The sequence below is a fragment of the Hyla sarda genome, chromosome 5, assembly GCF_029499605.1.
Source record: "Hyla sarda isolate aHylSar1 chromosome 5, aHylSar1.hap1, whole genome shotgun sequence".
NCBI classification, from domain to species: Eukaryota; Metazoa; Chordata; class Amphibia; order Anura; family Hylidae; genus Hyla; species Hyla sarda.
This window is the reverse complement of record NC_079193.1, coordinates 270674869-270693662: the sequence shown is the minus strand read 5'-3', so window position 1 is coordinate 270693662 and position 18794 is coordinate 270674869. Positions and strand designations below refer to the sequence as shown.

The following is an 18794-nucleotide window of genomic DNA, read 5'->3' as shown; positions in this document are numbered from 1 at the left end:
CTTATATGGAAGGCAGCCCAGTAACCATCTGCACAGTAAACAATCTGCCATGAATTAGTTCCAGTTTGGTAATTTCCTCGATTGACATCCGAGTCAATAATACTGTCCCATCTTGTATGGTCCTTTGAGAAAGATCCCAACCATCCTTAAATGGTCACTGTGGTTTCAAACACCTTTCCTCCATGTGATAGCCTATGTGATTCCTTATCCAAAAAAACGTCTCTAAATTCTTGGACACTAGTTGGCTCCATTTGCTGCAATTCACTGCCTCTTTTATGGGTTAAACTGTCTCTAGTAACAGCGAAATCAGAACATTACACAGGGAGAGGGTGTTTGGAGTTAGCATGTGCTATGTGCATGAGAGAGAAGGATATCCTGATGAAGCCTGGTCTCTACATGCAAGCTGAGCTGATCTGTCTGCTGCAGGTGATCTACAATCTACACTGTTGTTGAAAAGTAAATAAAGGCTTCAGTTTCATGTCTGAACCCTCATAAAGTTCTGGGCAGCGGTGTCTTGTGTAAATACCAGTGTATCTACTGCTACATGTCCACAGTGTAATCTACCCCTCCTCTCACTCCTTCAGCTTCTCAGCAGCAGCAGTTCAATGCTTAGTGTAACCCTTTCCTTGTTGTGCTGCAGTTTCCTACATTTCTCACAAAGCACCTTGCAAACCCAGTGTATCAGTAACACCCCCCAACATGCCATCTATAGTAGCATACAGTCTAAATCATACCTCAACACAGCGCAGGCTCATTCATTGCACTTTCACCAGCGATATATCATGGCATAACAAAGAAGAGTATGTGCTGTGCAGTAATTGGCCAGAGAAGTCGGGAAGTCAAGGAAGCCCTATGTATGCATGCCAGTTCTGGTCTGCTCTCTAAAAGAAGAGAATGAGAAATAGCTATTGTCACGATTCGGCTGGCAGGTGGTGGATCCTCTGTGCCAGAGAGGGATTGGCGTGGACCGTGCTGGTGGACCGGTTCTAAGTTGCTACTGGTATTCACCAGAGCCTGCCGCAAAGCGGGATGGTCTTGCAGCGGCGGTAGCAACCAGGTCGTATCCACCAGCAACGGCTCAACCTCTCTGACTGCTGAAGATAGGCGCGGTACAAGGGAGTAGACAAGAGCAAGGTCGGACGTAGCAGAAGGTCGCGGCAGGCAGCAAGGATCGTAGTCAGGGGCAACGGCAGGAGGTCTGGAACACAGGCTAGGAACACACAAGGAAACGCTTTCACTGGCACAATGGCAACAAGATCCGGCGAGGGAGTGCAGGGGAAGTGAGGTATAAATAGGGAGTGCACAGGTGAACACACTAATAAAACTAGCTGCGCCAATCAGTGGCGCAGTGGCCCTTTAAATTGCAGAGACCCGGCGCGCGCGCGCCCTAGGGAGCGGGGCCGCGCGCGCTGGGACAAGACCGACGGAGAGCGAGTCAGGTACGGGAGCCGGGAAGCGCATCGCGAGCGGGCGCCTGCCGCATCGCGAATCGCATCCCGGCTGGGAGAGGTATCGCAGCGCACCCGGTCAGCAGGTCTGACCGGGGCGCTGCAATTGCGAGGATGTTGCGAGCGCTCCGGGGAGGAGCGGGGACCCGGAGCGCTCGGCGTAACAGCTATGCACCATGAAGGGGGCACTCAGGTGCCCAATAACAGCAGTAAGTGCACTAAAATCATCTTGTCACCCCTCTGAAGGGTTAATGTAACTAAGCCAGGCAGGTATTTAAAAGTTTCTTGAAATGACCGGTACACTGTAATGCATCAGGCTGTCCCTTTTTCCTATGATAGATCTTACTTTACCTGGGTCCTAACCATTTCTTATGCTGTGTTTTTGGATTACATATCTGATTGTTAATTTGACACTTTTGTCTTGAAGATTTTGCTATTTAATGTTTCGGAGGCCTCTGATATGCTAGCTATGTCTGGGAAATGAAAAAACAAGCAGAGCCCCTCATAGAGCAATATGTTTGTTGCAATGGTATAGCAGCCGAAACTGCCCACAGAAACAAGTATAGGCTCCCCTTTCGTGGTTGTGTAAAGAGACACAACCACTATGGAGGCATAAAATTGATGTGCAGCTCTCTGGATATCAGTGTGGGGGCAGCACCGAGCAATGCAGTAATCCAAACAACAAGGTAAAATCCCGGGTGTCCAGCGCAATCCACCAACCAAAATGTTGAGTCACTGAAATCTATTTTTGAAAGTGCCAATACATAACACGTTTCAGGGCTTTGGAGCCCCTTCATCAGATGAACAGGTTTGAATAAATATACAACAAATAACTTACATATATGCGTCCGTGAAGGGCGCCAAAGATTCGGAAAAACCCCCTGAGCAGGGTGGGGATACAATCCATAGCAAACTTAAAGGGTTACTCTGCTCCCCAGCATTCAGGAACTCAATGTTCACAATGAGTTCCTGAACGCTGTGTGCGGGCACCCCCTCGTGACGCCTGCCCCCTCAATGAAAGTCTATGGGAAGGGGGCGTGATGGCCGTCACGCCCCCTCCCATAGACTTGCATTGAGGGGCCAGGACGTGATGTCACTTGACAGGGCATGACGTCACGAGGGGGTGGGCGTGAACACGGAAGCCCGCACACAGCATTCAGGAACTCAATGTTCCGGACACTGGGGAGCGGAGTAACCCTTTAAACATATAGGAGGAGATTTATCAAAACCTCTGCAGAGGAAAGGTTTACCAGTTGCCCATAGCAACCAATCAGATTGCTTCTTTCATTTCTCAGAGACCTTATCAAATGAAAGAAGTGATCTGATTGTTTCTATGGGCAACTGGTCAACTTTTCCTCTACACAGGTTTTGATAAATTTCCCCCATAATACATATTTAAAACATCAACATACATATATAAAAAACAATATTGGTGCATTCACAGACAAAAAACGACTCAGGATGGCAGTTAATCATACTGATAGAAAAGATGAATGGTTTTTACGCATTACACTTCATGCTAAAAATAATCCATTATCTCTATTCTGTAGGCCAATGCGAATGAAACAATACCCAATTTATATATATATATATATATATATATATATATATATATTTTTTTTTTACACAATTGGTATGCATAAAATTGCATAACATCTGACCCCTATAACTTTTTTATTTTTCCATATACCAGGCTATATGAGGGCTCTTTTTTTGTGGTGTGATCTGTAGTTTTTATCGGTACAAATTACTGTTTTGATGGGACTTTTTCATTGCTTTTTATTATTATTTTTTTTTATGTATGACATGATTAAAAATCAGAATGTTTGGTATTTTTCAACGCTGTTTACCATGCAGGATTATAAGCATTTTATTTTAATAGTTTGGACAATTACACAGGCAGCGATACCAAATATGTTAATTCTTTATTTTCAATGGGAAAAGGGGGGTGATTCAAACTTTTATTAGGGAAGAGATTAAATCATATCCCTTGTCCCCAGAAAGGATTATTACATGCAATCATTAGATTGCATACACAGTTCAATGCTATGTATGCCATAGCATAGCATTTATCAGTGTTATCGGTGCTCCAATGCTCCAGCCTGCCATGGCTGACTGGAGCATGAAATCACCGATCGGACAGCGAGGAGGCAGGTAAGGGCTGATCCGGACACTGAGTAACCGGGATTGTCTTATATACATTTCAGATGCCGCAATCAACTTTGATTGCGGCGTCTAAGGGGTTGAGGCCGGGCATCACCATGATCTGTGATGTCAGCCTCGGGTCCCAGCGGCTATCACCATTCCGCTTTGATGCATGCTCAGCTCCCGAGCGCATGCCATAAATGAGAAGCGGGTGCAGAGCGTACATGTATGCCCTGCATCCTTAAGGTGTTAACAAAGGATCCGGCCGCAGTTTCATCCTATCCATTTTCCCCTTTGTTTTTCTGTTCCCTGTTTGTTCTCTTCTTAACCCCTTAACGTCAATGGACGTAAATGTACGTCATGGTGACGTGGTACTTAGCGCACAATGACGTACATTTACGTGCCGACATGATCGCGAGCACCGGAGCGGTGCTCGCATCATACCCGGGAGATATCAGCAGCTAGGGACCCGCCGGTAATGGCGGACATCCGCCATTAAAGGGGTAGTCCAGTGGTGAAAAACTTATCCCCTATCCTAAGGATAGGGGATAAGTTTGAGATCGCGGGGGGTCCGACCGCTGGGGCCCCCTGCGATCTCTCTGTACGGGGCCCCGGCTCTCCGCCGAGATAGCGGGTGTCGACCCCCGCACGAGGCGGCGGCCGACACGCCCCCTCAATACATCTCTATGGCAGAGCCGGAGATTGCCGAAGGCAGCGCTTCGGCTCTGCCATAGAGTTGTATTGAGGGGGCGTGTCGGCCGCCGCCTCGTGCGGAGGTCGACACGCCCCCTTCCCGCGGGCTGTCGGGGCTCCGTACAGGAGATCGCGGGGGCCCCCAGCGGTCGGACCCCCCGCGATCTGCAACTTATCCCCTATCCTTAAGATAGGGGATAAGTTGCTCACCACTGAATCACCACTGGACTACTCCTTTAACCACTCCGATACCGTGATCAGTACAGATCACGGCATCTGGGTAGTTTGAATGAACGATCGGATCGCCCGCAGCGATGCCGCGGGGATCCGATCATCCAGCATGGCGGAGATTGAGATTGAGCAGACCAGAGCAGAAGATCACCGATAATACTGAGCAGTGCTGTGTCCCATACATAGCACTGCACAGTATTAGCAATCAACTGATTGCAATGAATAGTCCCCTATGGGGACATAAAAAGTGTAAAAAAAAAAAAAAAGGAAAAAGATGTAAAATAAAAAAGTAAAAAAATTTGAAAAATCCCCTCCCCCAATAAAAAGTAAAACATCCGTTTTTCCCCATTTTACCCCCCAAAAAGCGTAAAAAAAAAATGTAATACACATATTTGGTATCGCCGCGTGCATACAAGTATGAACTATTAAAATATATTGTTAATTATCCCGTACGGTGAACGGCGTAAACGTAAAAAAATAAAAAATGTCCAAAATTGCTGCTTTTTTGTCACATTTTATAAAAAAGATTTTTTTTTTTAAATGAATAAAAAGTAAAACCTAAGCAAAAGTGGTAGTGATAAAAACTACAGATCATGGCGCAAAAAATGAGCCCTCATATCGCCCCATATATACGGAAAAATGAGAAAGTTATAGGTTGTGAAAATAGGGCAATTTCAAACATACTAATTTTGTTAAAATGGTTTGAGATTTTTTTTAAGCGGTACAATTATATAAAAGAATATAATCATGGGTATCATTTTAATCGTATTGACCCACAGAATAAAGAAAACATGTCATTTTTACCGGAAAGTGTACAGCGTGAAAACAAAACCTTCCAAAATTTGCTAAATTGCGGTTTTCTTTTCAATTTTCCCACATAAACAATATTTGTTTGGTTGCGCCATATATTTTATGGTAAAATAAGTGATGTCATTACAAAGTACAATTCTTGACACAAAAAACAAGCCCTCATATGGGTCTGTGGATGGAAATATAAGAGAGTTATGATTTTTAGAAGGCGGGGAGGAAAAAACGAAAATGCAAAAATAAAATTGGTCTGGTCCTTAAGGCCCAAATGGGCTTGGCCCTTAAGGGGTTAAATCTTGTCCATCCAAGGCTCATCTGTATGCTGATTGGACAATCATATGCAGATAGCCTTTTTATTTTATTTTACATGGTATTTTTTTTTTTTTTTTATGGTAGCTGGTAAAACTGACCATAAGAAATATTATTTTTCCATTGTGTATAGTGACAGCTATCATAGGAAAAAAGGCTGTTGCAATCTTCTGTTTTGAAATAGGTTTTAGTGATGACTGTGATTGCCCCTCTGAGGCAAACATGTTATGGTCCTGTATTGCAGGCAGATGCTTTTCATTATTACTTTAAATATGGCATGAATCCCCAACTCCAAAGAAAAATTTATGAAACCAAGGAATGCAAAATAAACACATGACACATTGTAGTCAGGTGTCAAATTGTCCCAATTTTATTTAAAATGACATGACACTGAAAATGGCACACCCCTGACTCACGAAGAGTCACCCTTCAGCGAGAAAAAAAACCCTCTGTGGAGGAGGAAATCTTGAGGGAGCCATGACTGGAGAGTTGCCCCTCCCTTGGGCTTAGAGGGTAATGCCAAAATGTAATGTAATGTCCCAATACAGGATGTAATCATGTACAATAACCTTAGGTTCTGTCAGGTTGAGTCACTCAGTGTCCTGGGGGCTCTTTTGCACTGTCTCCCCCATAATGAAGTTGGTATTACCATATCTAGCCAGTACAAGGTTATGTACTATATGTATAGTCAGTATAAAGTTATGTATTTTGTATATAAGGTGTTAAGGACCTGTGGAGGTCACATGATATGTTCACATGTTACCCAGAGAGCACTAGCTTAACACATGACCCGCAGCTTGACCTATGGGCTTCTAGTTCAGCTCCCCTTTATAAGGAAGGGAGGTGCTGCAATCTCTCTCTTTTGCTGCTGAGGAACAGGGAGACCAGATGTCTCAGTGCTAGTGTCCAGCATACTTGGAAGGCCTCAAATCCACAGCCACTTCCAGTAAGTCAAGTCTACATCTGCTGTCACTACCTACAGTCCAGCCAAGCCTAACGTCCATTTCAAAGTCAAGTCTATCCTAGTCTGCGTGGCTGATCTAAAGTCTATTACTAGTCCCAGTAAGCTGCGAGGTCCTTCTGTGTTCCTGGCCACCTCTCTGTGATTCTGGCCTAGCTGTAACGACTATAACAACTGTCTGACCTCAGTAAAGTCTCCGTTAACCATAACCTGGTCATGGACTCTCATTTCACTGCCTTGCCATTGGGATAGCGGAGATATCGTTTGGGTGGTTCCTGACACCCAAAAACCACACTGGTGTCACGAACATTAGGGGTTAATAACACCTTGCCACTGGGGTTAATACCATCTGCCCCATCCACCAACAATGCTGCACCCCATGGTCCCGCCATTCACTGTGGCTCACCACAGTAACATAGCACAGTTTAAGTAAGTTTAAAATTTTAGCCAATTCACAGACAACAGCATAACAAAAACAGACAACATTACAAAAACATCATTACAAAAAAGCAGTAACTACTGCAAAGAAGCGCACACCAATAATATTTCAAGAAAATCTACTTTATTAGTTCATAATCATAACATTAGAGAAAAAGGCTAAAAACAATTAAAAAGCTCTATGAGCTAGAACCACAACATGGGAGAAGGGCCATGAACCCCCCTCCTCACCAACCCATCTAAATGGCACGAATTATATATACACATTTCTGACTGGGACAAACATAGGCATAGAAATAATCATCAAAATCATACCATCACAATAAGAATACAGTGTACATAAACAAATAAGGATGAATATAACTAAACATAAGCCAAAACAAACCACAGACAGAATATCACTGTAGAAGTGCCAGACTTGATGCCAGAGCCCCACGCGTTCCGTCACAATGTGACTTCCTCAGGGGTGTTGTGTATCATTGCCTCATGCCTCTATTTATACATCTATCAAATAATAACATCACACTCAGGTGTGCATCAGTTCTCTCACTTACCATTGCAGGTAACTGGCGTGGACTTCCGTCCTTCACATCAGTTTCCGATACCGCAAAGCGCCCTACTTCCGCCCAATCCTAACTTCCATACAAACGTCAATACGCTGCGCCTTCAGCGCAGCGTATGACGTGATGACCCACGTGTCCCGGCTGGGACACGTGGGTATATCATGTGATCACTTTCCCATGACAACGGAAGTAAATAGACTAGCGCTAGCTGACACTCAGTAACGGCACCACTGCAGTGTACTATTACTAGCGCCTCCCATGCACTAAGACATACAGAAAATCAGGTAAGCATCCTACCAAAGATCTAACCAAAAGGAAAAGGGGAATATCGTTAAGGGGGGGGTGAATATGTATATAAGCACAAGAATAAAGATGATAATAACAATAATAAAAATAAAAAGAGAAGAGAGGAGAATATAATAATAAAAATAAATAAATAAAAATAAATAAATAAATGTTACGCCGAGCGCTCCGGGTCCCCGCTCCTCCCCGGAGCGCTCACAGCGTTCTCCTATTCGCAGCACCCCGGTCAGACCTGCCGACCGGGTGCGCTGCGATAATGTTCCCAGCCGGGATGCGATTCGCGATGCGGGACGCGCCCGCTCGCGATGCGCATCCCGACTCGCTTACCAGACCCGTTACCCGTCTGTGCTGTCCCGGCGCGCGCGGCCCCACTCCTTAGGGCGCGCGCGCGCCGGGTCTTTGCGATTTAAAGGGCCGGTGCGCCACTGATTGGCGCATGAGGTTTTAATCAGTACCTTCACCTGTGCACTTCCCTACTTATACCTCACTTCCCCTGCACTCCCTTGCCGGATCTTGTTGCCATTGTGCCAGTGAAAGCGTTTCCTTGTGTGTTCCTAGCCTGTGTTCCAGACCTCCTGTCGTTGCCCCTGACTACGATCCTTGCTGCCTGCCCTGACCTTCTGCTACGTCCGACCTTGCTCTTGTCTACTCCCTTGTACCGCGCTTATCTCAGCAGTCAGAGAGGTTGAGCCGTTGCCGGTGGATACGACCTGGTTGCTACCGCCGCTGCAAGACCATCCCGCTTTGCGGCGGGCTCTGGTGAATACCAGTAGCAACTTAGAACCGGTCCACGCCAATCCCTCTCTGGCACAGAGGATCCACCTCCAGCCAGCCGAATCGTGACAGTAGATCCGGCCATGGATCCCGCTGAGGTCCCGCTGCCAGTTGTCGCTGACCTCACCACGGTGGTCGCCCAGCAGTCGCAACAGATAGCGCAGCAAGGCCACCAGCTGTCTCAACTGACCGTGATGCTACAGCAGATACTACCACAGCTTCAACAATCATCTCCTCCGCCAGCTCCTGCACCTCCTCCGCAGCGAGTGGCCGCATCCAGCCTCCGTTTATCATTGCCGGACAAATTTGATGGGGACTCTAAATTTTGCAGTGGTTTTCTTTCACAATGTTCCCTGCATTTGGAGATGATGTCGGACCAGTTTCCAACTAAAAGGTCAAAGGTAGTCAGCCTTCTGTCTGGGAAAGCCCTGTCATGGGCCACACCGCTCTGGGACCGCAATGATCCTGTCACTGCCTCTGTACACTCTTTCTTCACGGAGATTCGAAGTGTCTTCGAGGAACCTGCCCGAGCCTCTTCTGCCGAGACTGCCCTGCTGAACCTGGTCCAGGGTAATTCTTCTGTTGGCGAGTACGCCATCGAATTCCGTACTCTCGCCTCCGAATTGTCCTGGAATAACGAGGCCCTCTGCGCGACCTTTAAAAAAGGCCTATCCAGTAACATCAAAGATGTGCTGGCCGCACGAGAAATCCCTGCTAACCTGCATGAACTTATTCATCTTGCCACCCGCATTGACATGCGTTTTCCCGAAAGGCATCAGGAGCTCCGCCAGGATATGGACTTTGTTCGCACAAGGCGGTTTCTCTCCCCGGCTCCTCTCTCCTCTGGTCCACTGCAATCCGTTCCTGTGCCTTCCGCCGTGGAGGCTATGCAAGTTGACCGGTTTTGCTTGACATCTCAAGAGAGGACACGACGCCGCATGGAGAACCTTTGCCTGTACTGTGCCAGTACCGAACATTTCTTGAAGGATTGTCCTATCCGACCTCCACGTCAGGAAAGACGCACGCTGACTCTGCACAAAGGTGAGACAGCTCTTGAGGTGAACTCTGCTTCTCCACGTCTTACTGTGCCTGTGCGGATTTCTTCTTCTACCTTCTCCTTCTCAGCTATGGCCTTCTTGGATTCCGGATCTGCAGGAAATTTTATTTTGGCCTCTTTCATCAACAGGTTCAACATCCCGGTGACCAGTCTCGCCAGACCCCTCTACATCGCCTCTGTTAATAATGAAAGATTGGACTGTACTGTGCGTTACCGCACGGAACCCCTCTTAATGTGCATCGGACCCAATCACAAAAAAATTGAATTTCTGGTCCTCTCTAACTGCACTTCGGAAATTCTTCTTGGACTACCGTGGCTTCAACGCCATTCCCCAACCCTCGATTGGACCACCGGGGAAATCAAGAACTGGGGTACTTCTTGCCACAAGGACTGTCTTAAGCCTGCTCCCTGTACTGTCAGTCAAGACCCTGTGGTTCCTCTGATATCTGGTCTCCCCAAGGCCTATCTGGATTATGCTGATGTTTTTTGCAAAAAACAAGCAGAGACTTTGCCTCCTCACAGGCCTTATGACTGTCCTATTGACCTCCTCCCTGGTACTACTCCACCCCGGGGCAGAATCTATCCTCTGTCTGCTCCGGAAACACAAGCCATGTCGGAGTACATCCAAGAGAATTTAAAAAAGGGGTTTATCCGCAAGTCTTCCTCCCCTGCCGGAGCTGGATTTTTTTTCGTTTCCAAAAAAGACGGCTCCCTACGCCCTTGCATTGATTACCGCAGACTTAATAAAATCACTGTAAAAAAACGCTATCCCCTACCTCTTATCTCGGAACTCTTTGATCGCCTACGAGGCGCCCACATCTTTACCAAGCTGGACTTAAGAGGTGCATATAATCTCATCCGCATCAGGGAGGGGGACGAGTGGAAGACCGCATTTAACACCAGAGATGAACATTTTGAATTTCTGGTTATGCCCTTTGGGCTTTGCAACGCCCCTGCCGTCTTCCAAGACTTTGTAAATGAAATTTTTCGTGATCTTCTATATACCTGTGTTGTGGTTTACCAAGACGATATTTTGATTTTTTCTGCTAACCTAGAAGAACACCGCTAGCATGTCCGAATGGTTCTTCAGAGACTTCGGGACAATCAATTATATGCCAAAATTGAAAATTTCTCTTTGAATGTCAATCTCTTCCCTTCCTAGGATACTTAGTCTCTGGCCAGGGACTACAAATGGACCCAGATAAACTATCAGCCGTATTGGATTGGCCACGCCCCTCCGGACTCCATGCTATCCAACGTTTTTTGGGGTTTGCCAATTATTACAGACAATTTATTCCCCACTTTTCCACTATTGTGGCTCCTATCGTGGCCGTAACCAAGAAAAACGCCAACCCTAAGTCCTGGCCTCCTCAAGCGGAAGACGCATTCAATCATCTCAAGACTGCCTTTTCTTCTGCTCCCGTACTCTCCAGACCTGATCCATCCAAGCCCTTCTCACTGGAGGTAGACGCCTCCTCGGTGGGAGCTTGAGCAGTACTCCTACAAAAAAATTCTTCCGGACATGCTGTTACTTGTGGTTTCTTTTCTAGGACCTTCTCTCCGGCGGAGAAAAACTACTCCATTGGTGATCGAGAACTACTGGCCATAAAATTGTTGCTTGAGGAATGGAGGCACCTGCTGGAGGGATCCAAATATCCAGTTATTATATACACTGATCACAAGAATCTCTCTTATCTTCCGTCTGCCCAACGGCTGAACCCTCGCCAGGCTAGGTGGTCGTTGTTCTTTGCCCGTTTTAACTTTGAAATTAATTTTCGCCCTGCTGACAAGAACATTAGGGCTGATGCCCTCTCTCGTTCATCGGATGCCTCTGAAGTGGAAGCATCAGACAAACTCCTCCAGGGAAGACCTTCGTCTCTCCAAGCCAGTGCCTCAGGATTCTCAAGTGGGGACACTCCTCACACCTTGCAGGCCATGCTGGCATCAAAAAATCCATCCAGCTCTTCTCTCGATTTTATTGGTGGCCTACCCTGGAAGCTGATGTTGTTAATTTCGTGCGGGCTTGTACAGTCTTTGCCCGGGACAAGACCCCTCGCCAGAAGCCTGCTGGTCTCCTCCATCCTCTGCCTGTTCCTGAACGACCATGGTCTGAGATTGGTATGGACTTTATTACTGACTTACCTTTATCCCATGGCAACACAGTTATTTGGGTGGTCGTTGATCGATTCTCCAAGATGGCACATTTTATCCCTCTTCCAGGTCTTCCTTCTGCGCCTCAGTTGGCGAAACAATTTTTTATACACATTTTTCGCCTTCACGGGCTGCCTACGCATATCGTCTCAGATAGAGGCGTTCAATTTGTGTCTAAATTCTGGAGGGCCCTCTGTAATCAACTCAAAATCAAATTAAACTTCTCGTCTTCTTATCATCCCCAATCCAATGGGCAAGTAGAAAGAATTAATCAGGTTCTGGGTGACAATTTGCGACATTTTGTTTCCTCCCGCCAGGATGACTGGGCAGATCTTCTACCATGGGCCGAATTCTCGTACAATTTCTTCCACTAAATCCCCATTCTTCGTGGTGTACGGCCGTCACCCTCTTCCCCCCCCCTTCCCACTCCCATGCCCTCTGGTTTGCCCGCTGTTGATGAGGTGACTCGGGACTTCTCCACCATATGGAAAGAGACTCAAAATTCTCTCTTACAGGCCACATCCCGGATGAAAAAACATGCCGATAGGAAAAGAAGAATTCCCCCCATTTTTTCTCCCGGAGACAAAGTATGGCTCTCCGCCAAGTATTTCCGCTTTCGTGTCCCCAGTTATAAACTGGGACCACGTTATCTTGGTCCTTTCAAAATCAAGGGCCAAATCAACCCTGTCTCTTACAAACTCCTTCTTCCTCCTTCTCTCCGTATTCCCAATGCTTTCCATGTCTCTCTCCTTAAACCACTCATCCTTAACCACTTCTCTCCCAAAGTTGTTTCTCCCACTCCAGTTTCCGGGTCCTCTGATGTTTTTTCGGTGAAAGAAATTCTGGCATCCAAGACGGTCAGAGGTAAAAAAAAATTTTTGGGTTGATTGGGAGAATTGCGGCCCAGAGGAGAGGTCATGGGAACCTGAGGACAACATCCTGGACAAGAATCTTATCCTCAAATTCTCAGGTTCCAAAAAGAGGGGGAGACCCAAGGGGGGGTACTGTTACGCCGAGCGCTCCGGGTCCCCGCTCCTCCCCGGAGCGCTCACAGCGTTCTCCTATTCGCAGCACCCCGGTCAGACCTGCCGACCGGGTGCGCTGCGATAATGTTCCCAGCCGGGATGCGATTCGCGATGCGGGACGCGCCCGCTCGCGATGCGCATCCCGACTCGCTTACCAGACCCGTTCCCCGTCTGTGCTGTCCCGGCGCGTGCGGCCCCGCTCCTTAGGGCGCGCGCGCACCGGGTCTTTGCGATTTAAAGGGCCGGTGCGCCACTGATTGGCGCATGAGGTTTTAATCAGTACCTTCACCTGTGCACTTCCCTACTTATACCTCACTTCCCCTGCACTCCCTTGCCGGATCTTGTTGCCATTGTGCCAGTGAAAGCGTTTCCTTGCGTGTTCCTAGCCTGTGTTCCAGACCTCCTGCCGTTGCCCCGGACTACGATCCTCGCTGCCTGCCCTGACCTTCTGCTACGTCCGACCTTGCTCTTGTCTACTCCCTTGTACCGCGCTTATCTCAGCAGTCAGAGAGGTTGAGCCGTTGCCGGTGGATACGACCTGGTTGCTACCGCCGCTGCAAGACCATCCCGCTTTGCGGCGGGCTCTGGTGAATACCAGTAGCAACTTAGAACCGGTCCACCGACACGGTCAACGCCAATCCCTCTCTGGCACAGAGAATCCACCTCCAGCCAGTCGAATCGTGACAATAAAAATGTTTGCAAAATAATAAGTGAATCCTACCATAACATTCAATAATAATTAACCTTCAATAATCAACCTTGCCCCCTGGGTTAATATTATCTGCCCCATCCACCACCACTGCTGCACCCCATGGTCCCACCATTCACCGTGGCTCACCACAGTAACATAGCACAGTTTAAGTATTTTTACATTTTACCCAATTCACAGACAACAGCATAACAAAAACAGACATTACAAAAACAGACAACACACATACTAAACCGAATGTGAGAAAAGTATGGCCGCCATATCCATCTCCAAATTGATAGCTAGGCGGGGGTTGATTTCTCCCTTTCAGATCCAGGTCTACATCTCGAGTAGGTGAACACAGGGTTAAAGGGGTTGTCTAAAGCAGACAACTTTTTTTCCCTGCTAGAACCTCCAAATAACATCAAGGGTAGAGTAGAGTAAGGTAGTCAAGCTCAAGGTCCAAAGGCGCATCCAAGATGGCAGCATGACCTTGTTATGTTGGATCTTCCTTTATGACATAAACTGTGGTCCTTATAGTTGCCATGGTTACTTCAGGTGCCTACAGGGAACTGAAGTATTAACCCTTTAGAGATGGCCCATGTGTGTAACTACAGAGGCCATTATAAACACATTTGTTAAAGGGGTACTCCCGCCCTAATACATCTTATCCCCCATCCAAAGGATAGGGGATAAGATGTCTGATCACGGGAGTCCTGCCGCTGGGGACCCCCGCAATCTGTCATTCAGCACCACCTTTGCGAGCTCTCCGCAGCACTGGAGCCTCTGAGTGTGTAGCATGACGACCACGGGATAAGATGTATTAGAGTACCCCTTTAACTAATAAATGGGGAGATTTATCAAAACCTGTGCAGGGAAAAAGTTGACAAAGCAACCAATCTGATTTCTTCTTAATTGTTAAGACCTCTGAAAAATGAAAGAAGCGATCTGATTGGTTGCTATGGAAACTTGTCAAGTTTTATCTGCACAGGTTTTGATAGTTCTCCCCAAAGCATTTTATGGTTAGGGCACCCCTAAGAACCCCAATAAAGCAGGTTACAGATTACATTCACAGGTCTTTTGTAAATACAACATGCTTTTTTGTAGCATCCAATATAAGGCATATAACCAGCACTTCTGAGGAACTATACCCCCATCTATATAGATAGCTGTATACAGTAAGCAGAAGTCTGTGTCTTCTCTCCAGGCCTGATATTACACATCACTGGGCATTAGATCGCCACTACAGAATATGTTCCCTGTTAACCTGTGCTGCCACAATTTAGAAAATAAAGTAAAATGTGTACCTGATTGTGCTAAGTGTGCTAAGGGGCGCTCTCTAGTGTGTAGTAAGGAAGCAATTGGATGATAAAACACCCACTGCACCCAAAGTAATGTGATGTCTCGCTGGGGTTATCAGCAAAGACAGCACCTCACTTGGGAAGGGTGCGGGGTGAAGGGCGGTAAGGACAATTGTGCAGCTCGAATCCCCTATCCGTATCCGCAAGGATACGGAAACAATGGAGACAGGAGAAAAATCGAACAAGAAAAGGGGGTTTGGAACGAGCGCTACTGCTGTTAGGGAAAGAATTCAGGACGCCACGGTAGCACAGGACAGTTTATTGAAGTTCAAGTAAAAGGACAACGCGTTTCGGCACTAGCAGGTGCCTTCCTCAGGTCCACAAAACAATTAATACATAGCGTCCTGTAGCCTGTGTAGTGCTAGGGTGGCAACTGTACTTTACCACTGTGCAGACTTCAACAAAATGGCGCTACATAGTGGAATTTCTCCACCAGCAGGAAGAGGAACAAGGCCAAATTTTCAGCAGCCAAGTTTCAAGTTTCTTGCTTTCCACATTCTCCTTTTAGCTTCCTCTGCTGGTCAACAGTGGGAAATAATAACTATGTTTCATATGTCCTGACAAGTGAATTTATAAAAAAATATATATATAAAAATTTCCCAAAAATATATGAACAATGAAAAAATTTTATTTAACAGAACAATTATTTGATGACACATTTCCTTTAATAGCAAAAAGACAACAGCTGTTAAAAAGCACTTTATTCCCAAATGTTGAAGCTCCATAAATGAAATGATGATAAATTGCTTTGGGATTGACATTGACAGTTTGCCATGACCCCAGAGAGAGATTTGTATATAGAGATTGTCTCAGCAGCATTGATGCCCTATATACATTGGGTACATGTGGCACTCGTGTTTTCACAGGACTCATGATTTATATACCTTACTTGCATGTGAAGGGCATTTCTGTAACGCTGCACATTGTTTGCCCCTTTACTTAACATAATTCATGGTCTTCATAAACAATACTATGATAAAGGGGAAAACATCATTCTAACATTATTGAGACATAGATGAAATACTGTTTCTAGAATGTCAGCCATTACACACAGCAATAACACAGGGGTCAATGTCTCTGCTATGAATGGCACTGCTAGTTTTGAACTGCTTTATTCTGAAAGTATCAAAGCCATTTTGACTGTGCTCATATCTTTGCTGATTGTGATCACAATTCTTGGTAATGTTCTGGTAATGTTCGCTTTTATTTTAGACAAAACGCTCAGAAGTCAAAGCAACTTCTTTCTTCTGAATCTGGCCATCTGTGATTTCTTATTAGGTAAGTCTATGTTTTATTCCTTTATATTGAATACATAGTTGTATCATGAAATGTTCTGCAGCCTTTTCATATAGTTTGATTTCCAAATCTTTATTTCATGTACAATAGGGAAGTCAAATCTGAAAAAAAATGTATAAATGTATTGTTACAGATGTGGCTGTGAAGACACTCCTGATGGGAACCGTGGATTTCTAACACTTTATTTTTTTTATTTACCTTTTTTATTTTTTATTTTTTTACATTTGATTATTAGCAGCTGCAACTCGGTACAAAAACTGCACAATTGGGTGCATATTTACAGCTGCGTTTTTTCTGCTGGAATTGTGTGAATTTTTTGCTGCAGAAAATCTGCATTATTTTTTACCCATGTAAAAATATCAGTCCCATGTCCAGTATAAGGTAGAAATTCTAGGGTGGAATTGCTTAGACTAATGTACTGTAACAATCACTCCAGATTGGGACAGGATGGGTTGTTGATCTTCTAAACAAAAACAATATTTATAGACTACACACAAAAATCATCTTAAGACAAAGGCTGGCTGCATTCACACCTCGTTTTCAGCCTACAGTTGCCAGATCCGGCTGGGGGAGTGGAAAACTGGGCACTCCCGTACCCCAGCCGGACCAGCGCTGAAATCCATTTACTTTAATGAGCCGACCGGAGTCAAACCGTGACTCCGGTCGGCAAATTTTTTACCCGTATCTGGTTTCCTGACCGGACCTAAAACCATAGTATACTACGTTTTCAGCCTACGGTTGCCGAATCCAGCTGGGGGAGGGGAAACCCGCGCGCTGCTATACCCCAGCCGAATCCGGCAACCATAGGCTGAAAACGAGGTGTGAATGCAGCCATACTCTGGTTAACGTTTCATGGTTTTCATGTTGTCAAGCCATTTTTGTAATTTTTTTTTATCATTTTATGCTTTATTGGGACAAATAGTTACAATAGGGACAATCTAGCTACAAATAGCATTTTAGTTACAGAACATTCTGAGATTTAGAAACAACCTTAACTAGAAGAGAATAATTTTTTTTAGGAATTTGTATAACGTGTAGTGTGTAAACATATCCTTACTGTCTGCCATATAGTAGTAGGGTCTAGATGTCAAAGAAGATTCCTAATATTTCACCATGCATTCCAGGTAAAACCCCTCAAAAGGAAAGGAAGCACTCCCTCCATCTGGAGAAAAAAAGGTTTAATCTACAGGGGCAACAAATCTTCTTTACCATAAAAATTGTGAATTTATGGAACAGTCTACCTCAGGAACTGGTCGCAGCAGGAACAGTTGAGGCTTCAAAATAGAGTTAGATAAATTCCTACAACAAAATAACATTAGTGCATATGCAGAAATATAGAATCACATCCCATCCCCTCCATTCACAATATCCCTTGCCTTCACCTTCTTGGTTGAACCTAATGGACGTGTCTTTTTTTCAACCGTACTAACTATGTAACTATGATTCCTTTAGGGGTGCCTGCTGAAGGCTGGTAAGGCACAAAAGCATGTATAGAAAATCAGTAGCAAGTTTTTTATTTCTTAAAATGATTTTATCACTGTCCATATGACACAGCACATATTAGTATGAAATGGCATTGACAGCAATCCATGATGGATATAATGCACTTTATCCACTTGCAGTTACATTACCAATCTGAACATTTTGGCCATCACAACCTTTCTCAACATGATATCCACAATAACAAATAAAGTATGTAGCATTAATAAGTAACAAAGAGTTATTTACAATATAATATATATACGCACACAAGAAACTAAAGTAAAAACCATTGCTAATATGTTCACCGCCCTAATATATAGAGAAAAGCGTTATAACTGCCCATGTATTATTTGGTATATAGCATAAATATATAGAGGTAATAATTCCTACAAATAGTTTATAGATAGCTCAGGTGGCCATAATATAGAAAAACATTAAATGTCAGAAAATATATCTGGACAAATAATACAGACAAATATGTATTATTATTCACCCAGGTAAATAATTATAGAGAACAACAATATACCGTATATATATATATATATATATATATATATATATATATATATATATTGTGATGGACTGACCAGGGACCTCTCAGTGTCCCCCTACACCAAGAGCGACTTCTTCTTCCAGACGACAAGCCCCAGCATACCACAGGCAATATCTATAGGCAGAACTAGAGAATATCGTGTCCCCTTATCCAAAGAACCAGGTAACACCAGTCTTCAGGTATAGAAATCTATATCTTTATTGAGGAACCAGTGTCTCCTTTTATAGGAAGGAACATCACAGGGGGGAAGGGGCAGTAAAGACAATACAGGTGACAGTAAATCTGGAAGATAAGCAAATAAAGGTAATTAGCTTTCCCTATTAGTGCCTTGTGCAGAATGTGAACCATGTGCAGAATGTGTCATGAAAACAGCAAACAAAGGTATTTCAAGAGATCCAACAAGGAGCTTTATGTCTCTGGACAACATTAACTGAGGGGCACAAACTGTGGAAATAGTGATGTCCTAAAGTCCATCAAAGTCCCGGTCTTAATCACGCCCACCCCTGAAG

General features: G+C 45.1%; 1 protein-coding gene across 1 annotated transcript in view; it reads left to right on the top strand.

Annotated features, from left to right (window-relative positions):
• The first annotated feature begins 15691 nt into the window (after positions 1-15691).
• Positions 15692-18794, top strand: part of LOC130272682 (histamine H3 receptor-like) — a 71886-nt gene continuing 68783 nt past the window's right edge. Inside the window, exon 1 of the mRNA XM_056518521.1 lies at positions 15692-16232. Coding sequence (XP_056374496.1) covers positions 15989-16232 — 244 coding nt within the window. The 5' untranslated portion in view covers positions 15692-15988. The remainder of the gene's footprint in view (positions 16233-18794) is intronic.